Source organism: Xylocopa sonorina, chromosome 8 (assembly GCF_050948175.1).
Source record: "Xylocopa sonorina isolate GNS202 chromosome 8, iyXylSono1_principal, whole genome shotgun sequence".
Lineage (NCBI taxonomy): Eukaryota > Metazoa > Arthropoda > Insecta > Hymenoptera > Apidae > Xylocopa > Xylocopa sonorina.
In genome coordinates, this window is record NC_135200.1 from 11,581,774 (window position 1) to 11,604,339 (window position 22,566).

At 50.6% G+C, this 22,566-nt stretch overlaps 1 protein-coding gene across 3 annotated transcripts in view; it reads right to left on the reverse strand.

Moving 5' to 3' along the window:
• Nucleotides 1–22,171, reverse strand: part of LOC143426473 (transcription factor hamlet) — a 54,359-nt gene extending 32,188 nt beyond the window's left edge. For all 3 annotated transcript variants that reach the window (XM_076899958.1, XM_076899957.1, XM_076899956.1), the window contains exon 1: nucleotides 22,041–22,171. In XM_076899958.1, coding sequence (XP_076756073.1) covers nucleotides 22,041–22,077 — 37 coding nt within the window. In that variant the 5' untranslated portion in view covers nucleotides 22,078–22,171. The remainder of the gene's footprint in view (nucleotides 1–22,040) is intronic.
• Between the last annotated feature and the right edge of the window lie 395 nt (nucleotides 22,172–22,566).

Consider the following 22,566-nt stretch of genomic DNA (forward strand, 5'->3'; position numbering starts at 1 on the left):
ATCGATGTTTATCGGTGTTTACCGTGGCTACCATCGTTTATCGAGTTTGCGAGGTTCGTCATCGAGCCGCGTTACGCGAAAACAATCGTATCTGGAATTTGCCGTTTAATGTCATGTGGCGTTTGATTCACGTGTCGCCTCGAACCATCCCGATAACGAGCGAATTTAATAATCCGTTGGTAGCGTTAAGCTGGATCGCGTTGTTCCTGCATCGCGGCGATAACGGCCTTCGAAAAACAATAGAAATTATCGACTGTCTTGTCCGGCGATTTTTTTTTTGCCTCGACGAAAATATGAAAAAGCCTCCGGACCGCCACGTTATCGGGACGATCGGCAATATCCGACAGTCGCATTCGCAATCGGCCAGATAAGAGTCCAGATATCTCCTCGCAGTCGTCGTCGTTCCATCACGTGCGAATAGACTGCCTCTGGCTCTATTCACGCTGGCTGGAAGAATAGCCCCGTGATTCTATTCAGAGAAAAGAGAAAACGGAGAGAGAGAGAGAGAGAGAGGGAGGGTGAGAGTCTCGGGACAAGAGAAATAAAAGGGGGTAAGGGAATCTAAAGAGGGGGTATATATATACAGCCATCTGGGAATCGAATATCTTCGATCTAACGGCGTCTTTCCATCGAAATATCCGCAATTGTGGAAGAGTAATCGATGGACAGTAGGCTGCGTCAGTTTCCCCGGGAAACACGTCGTCACGATGCACCCTTTGGGACCTTCCGGGAGGAGGGCATCGAATGAAAGGGCGCGAAACGAGTAAGACGTTTTCCACCCTTGCGAGATCGCGCCTGCAGTTAACCTGCGCTCGTTCTGTCCTATGAACATTTTTTATAGGATGGAACCACGTTAGGGGATGGTTAAAGGCGTGAAGTTTGACGACCGGGGATGACGCGACGTCCCGCGGTGACATGGATCGAAGATGTAATTGAAGTTTCATAATGCTGCCTTCGTATTTAACGTTTAGTTCAACTGTTCGACCGTTTCTCTGAATTCGCAGCTGATAAAGCCAGTTTTTTAATCACCTCAAACGATTTAAGCTAGATACGCCATAGTCGGAGGATACTACCTGCGAACAAGGGGATTCATCTTGCCTATAACTGTTGCGAAAACAGTATACGACACTCGACGCGGGGTTGAAAAGTCAAGTCACCCTTTTCGAAATTTCGTCAAGCACAAAGAGTGGAAAAAAGCGGAAAAAGTCGACGGACGGGAAGGGTTCCTCTCGAAATTCGTTCACCTTCACGGAGACGTTCGTTCGCCTCGCGGCAGTTACTCGTCGTGCATTGTCTGCGGTTAACCCGTCGTCGACCTTCCGGGGAAATTTCGATTAAAAAAGTTGCCGCACAATCGCGAGCAATCCTGGGCCGAGGCGTGAGAAATCGTCGGCCTCTTCGGACGATTTGTAGCCAATAACAGGGGATCTATAACTCATCCGTAATTGTTCAGGCGGGGAAGGGAACGCGCTCTTCGTTCCATCCTTCTAATTCGTTTTTGATCGCGCCGACACTCGACGCTCGCGCCGTACGAACGAACAACCGAGCCGATAAATAACTGATGCGAATCGAACTGCTGCGAATAAAGAAATTCGCGCCACCCATGCCGAAAGCGCGAGAAGATTCAATTTCGTCGCCGATTCGAGGCGAGCGCTCATCAAATACGAATCCGAAGGCGTCGCGCAGGGGTTGCGACCCCCCGGATTCCCGGGGGCGTCTCTACCAGCCGCGATAACTTTTATTAAAAATATTTCTCACGTGTCCTATCGACGCCGCGGTGTTATACGCGGCCGTTAAAACGACCCGTCAAACTATCGAATTCGACACTCTTTTTTCCGACGCGACGCAACGAAAAAACGGGTGCCCCGTAACGAGCCCGGCTGGAAAATATCTGTTGCAGCTTACCCGCTGGCCATGGGACGCTGTCCCATGGAAATTCAACTTCGATCGTGAATTTGAATTCAGTCAGTGGCGGACGGTTTGAAATGGTACCGCGTGCGTCAGACATCAAACGCCTGGCTTGGTCCTTTGATCAAGCTCTGTCATTCAGATGACTCTTGTCGAGCATGCCTGATCGCGGCGTGCTACTACGGGCGTTAAAAAATTGATTATTGTGTCATGGACACCGTGCGAATAACTATTGACGGTTTTCGCGCAATCATGATGGCGTCGATTGGCCGGGATAATTTCCTTTTTTTTTTCATCGCCACACCCAGCGTGATTCGACGAATTCGTTTTGAGCTGTTCAACGAAGATTTCGGATGACCGTCATCAGCCTTTGCGGATGAAATCGGTACGATCGAGAACTGCTAACAAGAATCGCGAATTTCATTTCTTTCTACCTCTTCGAATATCTGCACAACGGTTAGTCGTTAACGTTCGCCGTTTAGGACGCCGTGGACGAAGCCACGAAGATCTCTCGGGAACTCGTGCGAGGACCAGCGAAGTCGACGGTGGTCCAGGAGTTTCATGGAGTTTCCCTGGCTCCCTCGGAACTTTCTTTTCAGTGGGCAAAGTTTTGACTGTCGGTCAGAGAGCAGCGATACCGAAGTTCGATTACGTCGACGCCACGTACTCCCCCGGGACTCGAGGAGACTTCCGATTAAGCGACCAAAGATGGCAATGACGTCTCGACGTGGACGATTAATCGTTTCCAACCATGCCCGCGCTTGTATTATATATTTCTCTGTGTGCACGTGCGCGTAAGAGTATAGATATAGCCGTATATAGAGGAATATCGTGGACGTGTACCTGGATATAACGATGCCAATGTCCGATACCCACCACTCTACGAAATGGCTTACATAGCGAAGCACTCAGAGAGGGTTCGCCGTTTTTGCTCGATATCAGGCCAAGACAGCACGATATAAACAGACCTGGATATCTACCCCTACTCTGCCCCAGCTTTACCCACTATTGCTTTCTGCTCTAATATCGCGGACTTTTAACGACGTCCTCGCTTTTACGAACTTCCGAAGGGATCCCGACTCTTTCGGTTGTTCAGAGTTTCGAATGTTGATTGCAGGCGCGAACGAGATTATATGGGAAAAAATTCCATGAAACATTGAAAGCGAGAACGCGAGCCGTGACGATCGGTGGTACTCGCGATTTCGAAAATGGAGCCACACCGCGCGCTAAAACATCCCTCGGCTCTCATCCTAATGGGGACCGGTCTCTAAGGGCACTTGAGGGTGTGTAATTGCTAGAATCCACGGCCCCGCTTCTACACCGCATTTACGCGTTATGCGGGGTGCGTGTTAGCTACGGATCCGACCACCTACTGGGTGTTTCGTAAATTTCGCCGCGCGCCCGCGTCCGACGCTTAGATCCCAACAGGAAACAGAAATCATAATTCCTCTTCGAGAATCTCCGTATCTCTTGTCAGAATATTCTAACCGAAAACAAAGCAAACGGCAGCTGTAAATTGAAACAAAACGAATACGCGAGAATCGTCCGTAACGTGGAACGAGGAACAAATGCTGTTCGAAATTGAACGAGAAAATTGTTCCGTTCCGGACGACACGGGAGGAGCCGACAGAGTTAGAGAACATTATCGACTACCCTGTCGAGACGGGGGCAGCTCTCGTCGCGAGCAGAAGATTGGAGGGGTTAAACGACGAGCCACTAGAAAACAATCCCTCGGCCGCATTTGCGGATGCTCTTTTCTTCCCATTCCCTTTCCCTCCCGGCAATGTTTCTCCCTCGTCCCGTCTCTTTCCACCTTTCAACCCTTTCGACCAGCCTCCTCCCACCCTCTCGCGGTACCTCTCGCTCCGTTCTACGGCGCGCACTCGTTCGACTCGACAGATGGCTCGGTCGCGTTTTTGTTTCAAGGCTCGCGCCAACAATCGTCGCATTACCGGAACAAAACGGCCCGACGATCGGCCCTTTGAAAAAAAGAAAAGCTGCGAGAGGCTCGAGTAGCGTCGGTTGGGGGAGGGAGGGGGGGGATCGCGACGGTTCAGGAAGTCCCGATCGACCACATCATCTCGTTAGAAGCACGCACCACATGTCCAAACATGGAGACAGAGAGAAAGAGGAATGGAAATATTACGCATTATTACGCGGCCTGTGCGAGAGACAATGACCCGATCGGGCGTACACGCGGCACGCGAATAATAATATTCGTAACGAGTCCGAGTGTACTCGTGTGCCGGGACGCTTGTCGCAAGTGCAACGAGCCGACCGGACCGCGCGTATCGATTGTCTTCGCGACGGGTGTAATCGGTTCCCGATTGTTCCTCCACCCAATGGACGCATATGCTCCGTTCATGATCTCATGCCCGAGATTCTCGAGGACACGTATACGTATATACGTGTATGCACGTGCTGTGCCCACGATCGATTAGGAAAAGTCTACGCTCGATGTAGATTTCGAATAAGGCAAACAAATTCCTGATACAAAGTCGTTCTATGTATAAACGATAAATGGTTATCAGTTTCAAGTGCCATTCATTTTCTACGAAATGTTGTTTACGATAAACAAAAGTTGGGGACCCTTCGAATCTGTCACGTTCCGAAAGACTACCCCCAGACTAATATATCCACGCTTCGAACGGAGCTATTATCACGTAATTAAAAAGCGATCATTTTTACGATCATTTCCACCGACTTTCCATCCGGTTCCTCGACAGTCAACCCTTGTGCTCGAGCGCGTGCGCTCGTGTTTTCTTTTACGAGCTTCTTTCCCCTTAGACAAACATAGATAAACCGTCGCGAGCGTACGGGAAACCGTGGCCATTGAAACGAGCACGGTCTCGTTTCTTCCTTGGCAAATATTGTTTTCCATACACGCGATCGAAAGTCGCTCGTTTCTCTCAATGAGCAGAGTCGAAAAACGCATTAGCGATGCACGTGACGGTGCAGTTAGGGGGGTGGCATAGGACCGCGCCAATGTGACACAGACTCCCATGCCTCAGCCGTACCTACGAGTTCCCATCGACTTGGAGCTCGTGTGCACGTGTGTGCAAGACACGACCACGCGCGCGCGCTCGCCACTGGGAATGTACGCGTGGATCGACACAGGTCACAGCCACGGAATCTCCCCTCTAATGGATTTCACTCATTTTTCTCCCCCGACAGCCTCGCGACCGACACCATCCCCTGCGACATCTCGAGCGCCTTCACGGTTTATTCATTCGCTCGCGCCGAGTCGAAGGAGGCGACGACGCTCCAACCGCCTCGATCGGACGATTCTAGACGATACGCTTGACTCCTTTCTATTCGAGACTCGAGCCGATCTAAGTCCATTTTTTACATCGAGTGTTACACAATACTCTTTGGAACGTGGTGTATACGAGTGAAGTTCGCGGAAGGGTTGCTTTTCTTCCTCTATGCAATACTTTCGAACCTCTTCGAAATTCGCATCGTCACCAAATAATTGGGGACCAAAAGCTGGCTCAACGGTCACGATTCTCTCGCTGCGCGGTTATTATCGGACTATCGATAGCAGTGATAACGAGCAACCGTGGCGATGAATCGCCGCTGTGTGATCTTCGGGCTGCGTAATTTCGGCGGCTATGGCGTAACACGGAAATGACAGAGGGCACGATTTTGGGCTAACTCCGCGATAATTCAATCGAACGGATTACGCGCGCGATTGTTCGCATTGAGTAATAAGAAAGGGAACGCTGCGGTTAATTCCAGTTGATTGAAAAGCCATTCGTACAACAAGTTCGCGGAAACACGGTTCAAGAGCGAATTAGCAAATTTCCTCGTCTATTTTTTACATCTATCACGCACCGCTAATCTTATCGTATCCGGCATACGTGAGTTTCTATCCGCACGATCGTGATCTGCCTTGCCTGACCCGAAATAAACGAATCGTGCTTTCTGATGCGGCGGATAACGCAGACAGTCGAATGCTCGTATCGAAGATACCTGATTTCTGATATCTTCGTACCGATGAAACGTTCGGTTACGTATTTGTGAACGTTCGTGTCGGCAATTTCGCGAGAATCGTCGTAACGTATGCATAAACGGTGCGCAACAACGACGCGCCTTTCGAAACTCGATTATCTTCGATATCAGAAGGTTTATGTTAATTATTACGCTCTCTAAATCTACTATAGAGAAAGAAGTAGCTGCCTGTTACACGTGTACCTATCATAAGTAGAATATTTATCCCTGTTTATCCCCGAACAAACACGCGAGTACGATTTGCATCCGAAACAGATCGCGACTTGGTTAAAATAAAAACGCGGATAGGGGTCGCGGAATGCGACGCGAGTGAATTAAATTGAATGCGGCCCGCGAGCATCGAATGGCAGGCTGAAAAGAATGTAGGGCATCGTGCTGGGACCTAATCAGCGATCGTTCAGCGCGGCGATTATCGGCGTAATTCTTCCTCCTATTATCAAGATGCCCGTGGAGGACTTTTTTTTTTCTACGTCGAAACGCAGTGGAAGCATGCGAGTTACGTAGCTTTTCGAGATTGCGTGCCGCGGCCTGTTCTCTTCCTGGCAAGGACGACTCGAGGAAGGCGGAGAGCGAGAAAAAAGCGTGCGAGGCGAGAAGGCGGGTGGCGAAGAGAGAGAAAGAGAGAGAAAAGGGAGGGCGAAAGAGTCGATAAGGCAAATGGCCACTTGGTGAAGTTCGCCGAACAAGAAACGACACAAATTACAGCTCCGCTTCTTTCTATCTTCCCCTCTCGTTGCCCTAACCCCCACCGCCACGCTTAGGTCCTCGTCTCTGTTTCCCTTTTCCTTTTCTTTGCTCCCACTTTCGCTCTGGAGGCTGACGACGGTACATAATCACACGGTTATGTGTACGTTTCAAACAATTCGCGAGATGCTATTATTCACGATCAAAAATCATTGCAACAACTGCTCTCGAAATGTCCGATTACTCGCAGAACGATCGACGAACCACGTTTCGATGGCCATCGATGGAAGATAAAGAATAATCGGTACTTACGATTACCGTGGAAAATCATGCCAATGGCGGACGGGGGTCACCGGCCAGGCAGAAGTCGTAAGGTCACCACTACGCGTTCGGAGACACCGTTCGAACTGGAGGCGCGTTTCGAGTCAGGTGGAACGAACGGGGAAGATAGAACGGCGGCATGCATAGCGGCCGAGTGTTTACCGAGGAATCAGCCCGGAAAGCGTTTTCGTTGGAAATCGTACGAACGTGACGACACTTTCGCGTTATCTGATTCCATCCGTCCGGGCCACCCTTTGTCATTATCATGCCTGAGCGGCGCGAGCGGCTCGTTGCTCGAAAAGTTCGAACGGAATGACGCGTCCCCGGATAATTGATAACACCTGTCCTACGGTGTTACGTCAACGTCCGCGTGTGTCATAGATTAGCCGAAATAAAGGAATTCTTGTGTAACGATCCATTTAACCGACGATTCTGTATCGCTGCTTGATCGTTCGCGAACGATCCCGGTAATCCCGCTCGTTAACACCCACTGGAGGGGAGGCGGAGCGGTTCGAAATAAAATTCCAACGACGATTTCTATGAGCAATCGTTTTTAACGAGCAGCAACGCGGTTGTTATAAAGTTTTCTACAGGGAAGAATCTGGCCCCTTGAAGATAAATTGTATCGCGGTCTGGTCGTAACCGCAACTCGCTGTGACATCGAGAACGTATGGTAATGGCAACTAATGAGCAAGATATGATAGTGAGACGAACGTGTCAGTGGCTCGCAATGGCACCTCTCCTACTGGCACTGCGTATATTACCAAATTTAATTTTGTGCGTACGGTTTCCAGAATGAATCGGTGGCCTGATAATCTCGGAATCGGACTCGACGATACGGCCGATCGATTAATCAAAGCTTCTTACGTGAAATTTGATTGATACCCGCGGCTGAAAGTAGTAAGGCCGCGAAAACAAATCGTATCGAAGACGTTCACGCCGATCAAGGTTCAACTGACAATGAGTAATCACTTGTCGCGGGGACGAGGGGCCCGCCAGTCATAACAATGTAATCGTGTCTGCCAAGTAGGGCACAATCTAGCGACGGGATGTGTGCTTCGTGTAAGTCGAGGCGAAAGGGTTGAATGATAATCCGCCGAATGAATCGCTCCATAGAGAACCTCTAATCCCCGGGACCACCTGTGCAGCGTGGGATCGTCGGATACCTCGTCTGATCTTCCTGAATGTGTCACGAGGGCTTCAGCAGCCTAAACAACCCGGCCGACATCGCGAGATAAAGAAGCACCGGCCTGGTACTCCGAGAAGCCTTTAGGGACACTCGTCGCCCTTGTTTGCGCTACGCCAGATAAAGCTGAAGAGGCCACGGTCGGTGACATCCGGGATCTTCGTGCACATCGCTCCGGTTTCCTGATTACCCCTCTCTTAACGATCCCCACTGTCCACCGGGTATCACGATGGCTTCCTGCTAATTGCTTTCGTCGCCCTGCCGATTGTTTCCGTTTCGAGCCATCGTCGCGATCCGTGAGAACGATCGATTCGACGAACAAGCAGTTACGAGCACGATCGAAACGGTAACATATAGCGTAAAAATGAATATCTCCGTTCCTAGATACAGACTTCCTTTTTCCTGCAGATAAGAACATTTGGGCGTCGACATCGTCGGGGGATCCACGATTAACTGACAGTACTCCCGACGAGCGAAGAGTGTAGCGGGTAGCTACTCGAAAATATTTTGAAACGGTCGTGAATCGCGCTGCTCGCTGCTCGGTGGGCAACTCGCGTTCGAAACCGTGTCTAGTAGAGCTCCGTGATTTATGCGAAGGACCACGAAGGACTCGAGGCGATCCTGGCTGGAGCACTTCGAGCAGTTGTGCGGCAGGCAGGCGTGAAATGAAGCTTCGAATTCGAGAGTGGTGCTCGCCTCTTCGGTGACACAGTAACTAAGAGGGGGGGGGGGGGGGGGGGCCAATGAATGTCCGAGTTCTTTATGGGGCAACCTGAGACCGCAGAGACGAACGTGGTCCAGGAGGACGTCCATCAAAGGGTTCCAAATAATTACCGCCTCTCCGGGTCGTGCAGCTTCGAGAAAAAAACGGGGATACGCGCCCCGCCGAAAGGATCGTACCACTTCCACGATGATAAGTCAGTGAAACGTTTTTTCTTTTTCTTTTTTTTTTTTCTCTTTCTCTTCCTTCGTCACCGAAAAAAGAGCCTCCTTTCTTGACGCGGCTATATATCAGATCCTAAGTCAATAACATCGGCCAATAAAATTTTCGTTTGTAAAAGGGAAACCGAAACGATCGGTTTTATTAACCTCGCCATCGGTAATGCTCTCGAAGAAACGGTAAACAAGATAAAGAAACGCTTGAGAAGAGAAAAGGGAGAAGTCCCTTTCTTCCCATTTCTCCTCGTTTCGAGGGGGTGTATCATCGTTGCTCGAGACGCGTTAACGAGAACCACAGCGACACAGGGAACGTTCGGTCGTATCTGCGGCCGGGCACCGCGTCGCGTCTTCGAGTTCCAAACTGTTTGATCGATGGATCCAACGAGCCTCGGACCGGAAATTATGCGTCAACCTATCGTCCGCGCCGGAAGTGACGGCACGGCGCGGCACCGATCACGCCACTATCTGCCGCGTTTCGCTGATTGCATTTTCTTTCGTGCGCCGGGAAAACTTCCGGCGTGTTTGTTTTTCGCACGGTCGGCCGTCCTCGCAGGGCCGGCGACAATTTCCTTGGCCCGCGACAAAAAGTGTCCCTCTGCCATCTCTCGAGAGGCGAGGAACGTTTACAAAGGGGGCTGGAGGTAGTGGAGGGGGCCAAATAAAAGTGAAGCGACCACGAATTTATTCTGCGCCCCGTTTGCTCGTTCAACGGATGTCCTTATCTCTTTCGTTCCGTTCGCCAAAATAATTCCACGGTCGAGCGCTACGCAAAAACAGCGCCGGGGGATCTCGACGTTGGATTGATCGTATAGAGAAACGCGTCGCGTGCCGTCAGGAACGACGCGAGTTCCAGCCGCATTCATATTCTAATGACGACATTGTAAGCGAGGTCAGATGTTGGTAACCATACGCCATTGTAGTCGATCTTCCAGGTTATCATCATAGTTGGTCATGTGTAACCTTAAGAATGGCGATCCGCCCACGGGAGCGTACCAAGGGGACCCGAAGTAGTCCTCCTCCGCGAAGAAACTGGATATCCCAGGGGGGGTCCAATTGAAAATAACGGTTGCTCCGTTCCGATTGATCCTGCGGAAGCTCGATGGAAGAGAGAAGCGTTTCCAAATACGTTATCTCGTTCTGCAAGCCTTCTCGTTCCACTCGTTTTCGTTAAAGCGTTGAATAAAAACTGAACCATAAATATTGCATGTGTTACCAGTTATCACGCGTGACGTACGATTACGCTTGCGATACAATTTCCTACTCCGCGTCACAGCTGTCGATAATAGAACGCGATTAAAGTAGATTCGTTTCGTGAAGCCAATTGGCTCATCAACATTTCAATTTCCGTCGACGAGCTGCTTGAGTGAGATAGCTCGTAAATAGTCGGCGCAATATCGGCGGAGGGGGTGCAATTTAAGGGCGAGCCAAGGTGGAAATAAACGCGAACGAGCTCGTTCGAGGAAGACACGGGGAAAGAAATCGCGCTTCGAGGCTCGAAGGGGGCCGGGTGGAATCTCGACGGTAACCGGACAGGAACGAACTTTCGGATTAGGACGAAATAACTGGAATTACGGGCAATCCGCGAGCTTCGAAGGACCGATAAATCAAGGGTGGAAGCACGAGCGTCCGGTTGCTCGTGCCATTGGCCCGGTACACGCAACAGAGAGCTGCTCGCGTCGCTTCTACAATAATGCTTCCCTGACAAAACGTTCCAACGATCGGACTGCAAAGAGTCCAGGGACATTTTTCGGGAAAATCTGGGCTATCCCAGGAACGGGCAGTTTACTTTCGTTGATCGAATCATTGAAAATATCAATATAAAAACCGTTGCGAGCTCACTTTTTAGTAAAATTCTAACTTTTGAAGTTCGTACACTACATTATTATCTGTATCCGAATTTCACTCGTCCAGTGATAATAAGATTAGCTACGATAATCAGACAAATCGAAAAATACGAATTCACCCGTGTTTGCCAGCACGGTTTTCAATTGTTACAGAACCGTTCCACCGGCTCTCGATTCTCGAAAACAATTTACAATAATCGTCCCCGATTCCCGATATAGAGAAAGCGTTAACCACCGTTCCGGAAGCGCGTGTTTCACGTAAACAATGGCTCGCGGCCAACAATGGGGAGGCATCTCGATTGGCAAGGTCCAACCGTAAATTACGATCGAGGGATCCAGGCTCGAAAATGCTCGACGCTATCTACGATCACGAGCGGAGGACGACGCGGAGGAGAGACGGAGTAGAGAGGAGAGAAAAAAAGAATCAGCGGAGAATCTGAACCGCCCAGCGGAGGGTAGATATGTTCCGTTGCATCTGTCGTCACGCCCTTTCCCCGCGTGCACGTGTGCGTGTGTTCGCGTGCGAAGTCACATGTCGTCCGGAGACGCGTACGAGCACGGTCGGGGGATGTTTTTCAGTTTGGGCTCGAGGGGGAAAGGGGGGGCTAAATGTTTTATTACTTAATCATAACGCTCGGGGGCGGGTTGCCGGGGAATCTGACGGGAGGGGGAGTTCAACTGTAAATTCGACGGGGCGAGGTAGAGAATTATGTTGCAACCCGATTATTCATACGCGTCGAATGGGCTTCGAAGGATAAGACGGTGGGTCCTCGATAAATCACGGAGATATCTCCGTGGGATAAGAGGGAAACGTGGCGTGAACTACGTCGGACGAAGTTACGTAGGAGATGTTGTAAACGCGAGAATGAATATCGAACGGTTCCGTGAATCGCGAACAACAGGGGTGATTCTTGCGGCAGATACTGGCCGTGGCCTGATTCCGAGAGGCATGCTCCTCTCGTCCCCGAAAAACGCGAACAACTCAATTAGCTTGATAACCACGGGGGTGACTCGTGGCGGGGGCTGTTTTACGCGCGACGAGACATAGTGGATCCGACGAGAGGAGGCGAGACAGAGGGATGATAAAATGGAGGAGAGATTCAATGCGCATTGACGCGAGAACCACCGTGACAAAAGGGCTGAGGCATCCCCGGTTATTGTCGCTCGCGCCGCGTGAAATTCCACGCGTGTGTTGCCGCACGGATGCGTCTGTCTGCGTGTAGGAAAGTACACTATATAACTACATTAGGGGTCGCAACCTTTCCCCCGTAGCACGCGCCAGCTGGCTCATTGTTAAATTACGGCCCCACCGATATCTGTTTGTCAACGGCGTAGAATCTCGATCGTAAAAATTTATTAACCACGTTTTGTCCTTCCACGCGCGATAACGCGACACGAGCTTGTCCGCTGATGTTTCGAGTTTAAGTCCGTTCGATTCTATCGTCCCTGTCCTTTGACCTGGTGTAAATTAACAGATTTTTTACGAACACCTTTGTCAGCAGACATGGATATCATTTTTACCCTTTTCGGTATTTCTAAAGATATTGATTACCCTGCTGATTTATCCAATGCCTAATGAGAGAATTGGATGAATTTAAACGAAACACGTTACATCGACTTGGTAACGTGAAGCACAGCGATTCGATTCGAGCAGGGACCCAGGATCTCTAGGCCACGCCAATGGAAGGATCATCCTCTAATGTATTTACACGGGGTGGAGACAGCGCCAGGAGCGGGGTAGTCTACGGGGCGAGATTTGTCACCCTGTACACGGGACGGTACGTGTCGTACACGGACCACGTTTGTATCACCATTGTCATCCGAGCTGAAAGATTAAGCTAATTTCACACATGTCCGCCTGTTTCGCGCCATTCACCTACATCGACGCTTGACAGTTGACAGTGTCGCGTGACATAATATGAAACTATGCCCGTCTGATGAATGACTGCATCGAAGGAAGACGTTCAGGGCGACGACCATTATTCTCCGGGCAAATTAAACGCGACATTTGTCACTGGCGAACAGACGCGCGGAAGAGTTTGACAGTCGATATTCATTTATCAATTCTCCGAGGATTCGTAGGAATCCTGAGAAGTCTCGTCCGGTTTTACGGAAGCAGCCAGGAGGCGTAGATAAAAATCAAAGAGGATCGAGACCGATGGGCAGTTGTCCGCGGGTGACGGCAACATCTGCTCGAACGTCCCGCTCGATTAGCTCGGGTCCTGTCCGGCTGATCGTCGAAGCTTCGGAACACGCGCGAGATACGACTGCTATTTGCTTCTGGAAGAGGATCCCGCCCACATCCTTCGGGGTTTACAATTACATAACGTTCTACATGTGTCTTACGAAGACGCTAACACGTGTCCCCGCGTCTCACATATTTCTTCCCGTCGTTTTCACCCATCATTGACTCGTCTTGTTTTACGTTCAGAAAAAAATAACAAGACGCGTCACGAGAAGAAACTGTACGAGCGTTCCTCTTCCTCTGGTCCTATCTCTGGGTACAGTAAATTTCTACCAACCGACAACGTCCAATTAGCAAAACCGTGCCCACCGCTTGTCCACGCAGGGCGTAAAAGACAGAGGAACGAAGGGGGAGAAAAAACGAGACGCTAGGCCGTGTAATTTGGCGTTGGAGTCTCGGCTCACGGTGTTCTCTACATTCCCACGCGACCTACGACCTCTCGAATCTCTTGTACGGTCCCATCGCAGCTCCGAATAAGTACCAAAAGGAAAAAAATAAGAAAAAGAAAAAGAGGTAGGAGTTCTGGTAATGGTAGGAGGATTCCCGAGACCATCGCCACGGTCGTGTCCTGCGCAGTGTCATTTGACACAGTCCTAAACCCGATTCGCGCCACAAGCCGATCCTCGCTCTTCTTCTTCGCCGTGTCCTTTCCTTCCTTGTTCTCCCCGACCCCTGGCCCCGCAGTCTCTTGCGAGGCTAGAGTTTTTGTCTCGCGTTCCCCGGTTCCCAAGCGGAGAACAAACGAGCGTTACCACACGTACACGCGTCGACTCGCATAACCACCACCGACGTATGCCCACGCGAGTGCCCGTGCGACGCGCACAAGTACCCGCGCACAACCGATCCGGTGGTACGTAAATGAATCTCCGTGTGTACTGGTAACGAGACGCGTCGTCGTGTACGCGCGAATACACCCGCGGTTCTCACGCGAGAACGCGTACGTTCAAGGGTTGGAAACGAGTTCGCCGCGAAAACGCGCCGGCACTCTCGGGTGTGTTGAGCCGCGCGGTCGCGCGTCTACCGTGTGTGAAACTGCGAGAGGCTGCTGCTGATCACCATTCCCAGAGCGGAATTCAATTGTACGAGCGGTCCGCGAATCTCTCGTGAAGATAAGGAGACCCGCCATTCAGGGAAGAATGGGAGCGTGGCGTAGGAGGAGGGTTGGAAAGACATTCGAAGCCGAAAGACACCACGGAGTCCACTGGGAAGATAATGAACCAACCCTCTTTTGTATAAGTTACTCGATAAGGTGGCTGCATTCCAGGGGACAATGTCCTTTTTTTTCGTTTTTTTTTTTTTGAGATGAACGAGTGTCTGTAGAAGAGGAGCCGTGAAAAAGTATACTGTTCCGCCTGAGAATTGGAGGCGAACCCGATATCCACTGATACCGAATTGAATTCCATCGCGCGTACGTATCCACCTTGCCAGAGGAGCGTTACCCTCGCGCACGTACCTCCGGGTGGACAAAATAGACGCAACAGTCGTACGTGCCTCGAAACGGCAACATGTTTCTTCGTGTACGTGTTTATTCTTTCCTCTGTCACTGTACACTGGTTTAAATATTGCGAGGTGTAGGATTGTCGAGTCGATTGACAGGAAAAGAGGCACGCGGACCGCGCGTTGGAAGCTCCAGCGTGTCATCTCGTTCCCGTGAGATCATCTCGAGAGTAATAAACCAAGTACTCGAGATACTGGACTATGTTGCGGTACGAGAGTGGTTCTCAGAACACCAGAGGTGTACCATTATGATAGGCAAGAAATATGTTAATGGGGCCGCGAGAGGAAGAGATTATCCCGTGTTTATTAACGGAACGAGCGTATCGATTTTTACGAGCGAGGGCTGTCAATCTCGGTACCGCGGCGTAACATCGTCTTCGCGCGCGTAAATTTCCAGCATCGTAAAAGCCGAGTGTCCGTAGTCGCGATACACAAACAATCGGGCACAGTAAGAAGTATTGTGCGCGCGCCGTTGTACGAGGGCGATCGTAAAAACGGCGTCGCTATCGATAAATCTTTCGAGGCTGTCTAAACATCGATCTTACGATCGCGCGACGTGACCGGTTCTTTCTGCCGGCGGAATAAAAGCGATCGAGCAGCCCGCGGAGGTGCTCCCGGGTGAACAAGGACAAGGGAGGAGGATAAGCGTTTCTCTTTAACCGCGAGCGGTAATTTAATCGCCTGCCCGTGGGTCGTTACGATCGCGGGCTGGTTTATGCAAAATTATGCGTCGGTCCTGCTCCAATGAAAATTCACATACCTACGCACACGTCATGCATTTCGTAGCCGATGCGGTACAACGTGTGCTGCAGGAACAACGTGGCAGCGCGCTAATGCGATAGACGTGCCGGAGGAGGGTAGTAGGGGGCGGCGGCGGCGGTCGTGCGCGATGTGTCGTGTGTCGTGTGTAAGAGGTTTTCCTCCTTCGACGTTGTCGCAACGTCGTCGACTAGAAGTGGCAGCGCGAGGGTGACGAGGACGGAGACGTACGGCACGGAAAGCGATGGAAAGGGGCGGCAAGGGAACGTGGGGGATGGTTGTCGAAAGAGAGAGAGAGAGAGAGAGAGGGGGAGAGAAAAAAAGGAAATCTGTAGAGCTAATTCGCGTGCGAGATAACGCGGTGGCCGAGTAAGGTTGTGTGTGCTATCGTTGAAATGGTCTCCGCCGAGTCACGGAGGGGGTTGGTCAGGGCAGGGAAAGGCCACTGTCGACTTATGCCAGGGGGTGGTAAGACGATCTTATCGCGGCCTCTCTCGCCTCCCTCCGTCTCTCTCCCTGTCCTTCCTCCTTCATTTTTTCCTCCACCACCTTTCGCTCCCCTTCTTTCATCCCGCTCTTTCTTTCACCCCTTTCTCCCTCCCTCTCGCTAACTACTTTTATCCCCTCCTACCCCTGATGACAATATCGCGTGGCCAGTGAGATAACCGGTCGTGTCATTCCTACATCGACTACCTACTTCTCAGTCCGACCAACACCGGCCGGGTTCTTCGTGCGACCGGTGTACTCTCCCCGGTAGGGACACTTTCGCGCCGCACGAGAGGCTCCCGAGTACATGGTCGAACGGGCGATTGTCATCAGGAAAATCTTACGCTTACGTCGGACACCAAGGAAATGAGAATGGAAGTTGTTACGTTACAGAACAGGGGGTGGCGCTTGACGTTATCGAGAATTCGATTCCCTTTAATACCAGATTCATTAGACTGTTATCTGATCGAACGGCCGGGAGAGGTGCGCTGTTAATGCTATCTACCGGCGAAAAGAATGTTACGTCTAAATTATGCCACATTTTCGCTAGCCGCGATATTGCACGCTTTATGTTTTACATTTTCTAACGGCGGAGCTGTAAATGCTCCTTTATCTCGCCCCTCCCCAACAGTCGACGCTTGTCCCCACGATGACTTCCATAAAAATTCAATTCAAATTCAACCTCGAATGTTACGTGACCGCCGCGGCGGGGGCGAATTTACATGAGAATTTATATTATCGGCTATGAATTTTTCACCGAGTCAGAGAGAAGGCGTCAGATCGATTATAATCGTGGAATTTCTGGCCCAGTTCAATGGAAGCCGAGATCGTGAACTGACCAGCGAGAACCGATGGTAACGTTGACGGGAGCAAAGCGCTGGTGGTAGTGGAATGACGTTGCGGGAAATGAGCCTCGTAAAACAATGCTGGACACGCGAACACCTCGAGAAAGTGGCCCGAGTCCACCCTTCGAGCGATCGCGGACTCGCTTCTGAATGTACTACGTTTCATATCATCCTGCCCGAGTGTCCTCGACATTAATTAATGTTCTATCGATTAATCTTGCCGATCCTCGGGTTGCATGTCCTCGAGCCGCTGCACGCGTTGCACATCGCGAACGTCGCTCGGGAACTAAAAACTATTGTTTCGAGACGCGAACTCGATGCTTTACGCGAACTCGAGGACAGAAACGGCGTTAGTCACCGCGGCAATGAAGGGTGAAAAAAATCGTGCGAACACAGAGTGGGCAGACGTTTGTCACGGCGAGAGACAAAAACGACGAGGATGGTTCTTAATGTACGAAAGTTGATGCGCGAACACGCGTGCTCATCCGTTACGGTATTCGAGTCTTTCTTGCTTCGCGTACACGTACGCCTCCACCGAACGCTCGTTTCACCTCGCCTCTCCTCGTTCCTTCTCTTCTCGCGAATGCCATACCCGGAATCGTCGAAATAAACGGACGGTTTTCAGCTTTAATGTCCGCGTCGCGAACGCGACCGATGCGAGAAGATCGTAAAGTTGTCGATAATCGTCGGAGCACCAGCTAACGATCGAAGCAATTATCCTTCTTAAAATGCTCGCGCGAGACCTCTTCGAAGATCGAGCGAATAAGAAGCAATCGCGTATACACGATCGAAGAGCCATCGTTAGCCGTCGGTTTCATCGTCGTGCACGACGCGATGACTTATGACTCCCTCGATGGAGGAAACTTTCCAAGAAATCTTGCTTCTTTAACAACGTCCATTGTCCCGGTTAGACAGCACTCGTATTCCACGCGATCGCGTATGGCCGATCAAGTAAGACACCGCTGCAATCACGCGTTCCTAATTGTGGAAACGATTTCGCGTAATAAAAGTTTCCTATTCCCGGAACATCGACCCGTTTACATAATTCTCCGCGAGTCCGTGAGAAAAACTGGGAAGAGGGGTTACGGGACGGTGAAAAGTATAACGGGTCGAATAAAATCCTTCTCTGTTCCAATCCACTTTTCATCCGCGTCGATAAAAACAAGAGCGGTGCATTCGACACGGCTCCTTTCCAGGCAGGCTCGAAAATATCGAGGCGAATAAACGTTCGCTCTGGCTCGCTCCAACATCCAGGCAATCGCAGTGCTCGCCCGCGTGACGTGTCAGTCGCATTCAGGCGCGTAGAGCTCCGGGTAACCTGTCTGCGATCGGTACCAGCACCGGTCGATTCGTAATCGCGAGTTCGCGCGCCTCTTCGCGCGATTTCTCTGCTCGTGGAACGTCGGCGAATCGCGCGAACGAGAGGGTACGCGTCGAATCGGCGCGGAGGTTTTGGCGCGCGAGCAAGAAACGGATATTTATCGGTAGAACGATCGTTGGCGGTGGAAAGAGAATCGTGATAGCGGTCGTGGCACGATGAATGCCTAATTAGATGATTAATCGTTCGATGGCTAGGCCCCGGCAACAATGGCTCGCTTATCGGGCGAGCGTGCTTTTCGACGGCAACACACCGTTCGCCGTCGAGCCTAAATTACACCGGCGGAGGACGATTTTCGTTTGCCCGGTTACGATCGAAAAAGATTGTCAACCAGCCGATCGATAACGTTCGAGCGATCGCGGTACGCGTGTTATACTATCGATTAACGTTACGGCCACGGGCAAATGCAGCGGAGAAACAATTCTACCGTGAACGATCAATTATCGGTATTATCGCGAGTGGAAACGTGGCTCGATGCCGAGGAATCTGGCCGCTCTCGATGCGTTTGTCCGTCGCGGCTGATTGGCCGCGTTTGTTCCGGCCCCGGCCTGATTGCATTCCACTGGAAACGGCAAACAAATGACAAACAGCGACCTTATCGTTAATTGGCGGGGGGAGCGGGTGAGCGGGAAAGAAAAGAATCGAGGAAGAGTTGTGGGATTATTGCTGCGTCGGTGCGGCGGGGCGGGGACGAAACGGGGAGGGCTAGAAGCTTGGAAGAAAAGGGTGAAGAGGAAAACCGAAGAAGGAGCGGAGACGATTGTTCCTACTTTCTGTTATCGAATTTGCATGGCCGCGTGCAATTACTCGAGAGGGTATTGTCGTGCATTTTAATTCGTACGACTCGAATCGATCACGTCCAGTCATCCAATAACCGCGCAGCACCGTCCCAAACCAATCACGTCACGACAGAGTATAGGATCCAACGATTTCGTTGTCTGTTTTTCTCCAACCGTTCATCGTACACGTCGCGACAACCCTCCTCGCATCGCCCGCCTGACGCTCGCCGGTTGAGATCGCACGCCCTCTCCGCCTGCACGATCGTGACTAATTAACTTATAACGGTCGATACCTCCGTCGCACGAAGTGATCATTTTATTAGCCGACAAGCGTCGGGTTCGTTGGGAAAAATTCAAACCGCTCGAAATTGTTCGCGTGACTTCGGAACATGGTATGCATACACGCCTGTACTCGTATGCAAAACGCTGATACGTGACAGAAAATTATTGGAATAGTGTGTCACTCGTGGAACGTAATGCTTAAGTGCTCCTAAATCCATCCCACCCCCGTCCGTTGGGGGCAGCCGCTCCGGTATTCAACGGCGCAGCTGAACGATAACAGGAAACGACAGGAAAGTTTCGTCGGCGTTCCAAGATAGACCGAGGAATCTTATTATTCCCGGGCGTACGTCGAGCGAATCGAGGAGGAAGGCGCTTTTAATTGGGACTGTCCGGGGGTGGAAGTGCGCTGTACAAGGTACAAGAAGAAGAAGAAGAAGAAGAGGTGGGATCGGAGGTAGCAGGAGTCTCCCGCAAGACGAGAATGGACTGACCTACCTTAGGATCATCCGATCTATTCATGCTCCTTATTCAATCGTGCTCTCTCAGGATGCGAGACAAAAGCACCGATGAAACAGAACCTCTCCCCCGCGCCCCGCCATCCACCGTATCCTAGTGCCGTGGCACTCTGTGCGTATGTTTCTTTGGCTTTGTCTCCTCTCGGATACGACTTCCGGTGCCGCGGCTAGACGCAACCCTCAATGGGATGATGCGCCTTTGAAACGCGTGGTAGGTGGATTCCGCGATTATTCCTGCGGTTTACTCTCGAGATCGCCCTCCTCTCTTTCTGCTTCCTATCAGTTTCAAAAATTTCCTGTCTGCCTCCCCGAGCACAATGCCTCGAGGAATAGTCTCTGTTCATCGGCGATGTCTGACGGATCACCGAGCACCGATCGTCCACCGCGATCGAGCGTTCAATGGCTAACGGGAGCTCTCGTGTTTCGTCGACGGGGTTCTCACGAGCAACCGTTGACGAGAGAAGATGCGATTCGCATAATATAGCTCGCCATGGCGAAAGCGCGGGTTAAGTAGTCAATTGTCCTCAGGCAGGGCCGAGTCCTCTCTTTTCCCACCTCTTTCCCGCCGTGTCTCGTCGCGAAACAGAGGGTAAGTTCGTGGATGGATGGCCCATTGTTTCGCCGACTCGTGAGTCAAGCGTTAACGGATTTTGTCTTACAGATTGCTAGATCCCTTGAAAGTGGCTGCCGTCGTCGTCGGAGGGTGGCAGACCGTGGGAAGCGGGGGCTTTATTATAAATCGCGAACACGATATAAATCATCCCTCGCGCAAAACACGAGCTCTGACAAGCGTCTCAGAGAATCGAAGCGGCGACTCCCTTGTCTGTCGACGATGATCTCGCTTAATTCCTCAATTTGTCGTGCGATTTTTTTTATTAGAAAATATGAATCCTACGAAAGTCTCCCTGTCGAGATTGAATGTGCTTTGGATCAGAAAGTTGACTGGTAGCGGCTGGAAATATAGGCCAGCATAAACAACACCGTGGAAACAAATACCTTTACCCCCTTGTTCTCCTAAAGTGCGCTATCGATGTCAAAGTATTGTACAGGAGGGAGACACCGGACGATCGAGCAACCGTCTCTCACCAATTTGCCTATCGTCCCATCCAGAGTCGTCGGTAAAAAGTTAGCCGCGCGCCGCCATTCAGGATATAACAATAAATTAACGTTGGCTCGTTGTACGGTCGAATCTTTTGTACGGGAAGCGATGCAGCATTGTTAACCATCAAACAAAGGAAGATCGATCCGCGTTCTTGTCGGGCGAATGTTCTTTGACCGTCCGAAACTATTCAAAACGTTGACCCCTGATAAAAGGAATACGTGTGCGAACACAATTTCTGGCCAACTATCACGGGAACTTGTCGACCTTTCCGACTTTCCCAAGTAAATTGCAATTAGAAGTACCGTTCTGATCTCAGTGATTTTTTTTTTTTTTTATAAAAGAAAGAGCGAAAAACGAAAAGTGCTATCGATCTAGCGCGTAATTCTCGCGGGACTGTGCAATCTGGTGCAAACATGGTGACGGATAAGAATGGGCGGGACTTTTGAAAGCAGATAACAAGGAGGTGGAGGCGGAGGACGAGCAGGGTGACTAGACAATACAGGAAAAGAAGAAATGATATCGACGTTGCCACTGCGCCAGCGCGAGAACCGCCTACCAGTCTTTCCTCTGTCGTTCTGACGACACGGACGATATTCTGAACAATGACACGTTAACGGCAAGTGACAATGTTATCAGAACTGTACCGTAATATTCGTATCCAATCGAATGTTCACAGATGATAAAGTTGACCGTTTAAATCTCTTCTCATTTCAATACGAGTATTTTCGATTTAATGTTCAGGAAGTTGTCGGACTACCGACGGTGATATTATGGAATCGTCGGTTGTGAAAACATAGAAGTCCATTTCGAAACGGTAATCCCGAGAATAAGTTTTATACAGGCCCTTGACGTGCCGTACTTTTATAGCCGCGTCGCGTAAGTTTCACGGAAAAACTCGCAACGTCTTCCGTTTTAATATAATAGCTTCCAGTAGTTGAAATGAACTCTTTTCCCCCTCGACTACTGTCTGTCAACTTTGGGAACGCGTAATATGTAATGACAAAAGAGGAGGAAAACATCGAAGATCACAAATTAAATATAGAATTGATGCAATTAAAATGCATACTCGACGCGTCATCATACTTTTATGCAACCCACTATATGCACACGTGCTACGTACTTCATTAAAATTTCAATTCAATTTACGGCGGTAAAATATTGGTGTCTATAATAACAGAGAGCACTTTTAGACACGACGGTCAACTTCAAACCTCGAACCCTCCCCAAAAGTTAGAAGAGAAAGATGACAGATTACTCACCCTGTGCCAATCTTCTAGCCACCGGTTTGGATCTCATCGCTGCACGATGGGTGGCAGATTCGAAAACAAAACACTAATCGTAAGAACGCTGACAGTCCTCCGAGCCATGCGAGTTTATGCACGATCGTTTTATCCTGTCGATTATTTCACTCTAACCCACCCCCTTGCCCCGTTCGAAGAAACAGTTCGTTCGATCGAACCGATCGACGTCGTCTTCGGCACAAGCGTCTCCAACCCCCTCTCGCTCTCTTTCTCTCTCTTTCTCTCCCTCTATCTCTCTATCTCCCTTTTTCTCTCACTCTCTCTCCCCCTTTCTTTCTTCCCGTCTCTCTCTCCCTTTTCCTCGGTTCACTCAGATCGATGATAGAATGAAACGGACACGTCTCGATCGGAGTACGAGCCGGACACTGTGAAGGGTGCACAAAGAGTCCATTCCGGCGCGTGGGTTCCGGTACACCGGGTCCCCCGGTTCCTCGGCGATCCGACGGCAGCGTCAGTCCGTCCGACTGGGATCCTGACGTGCGTT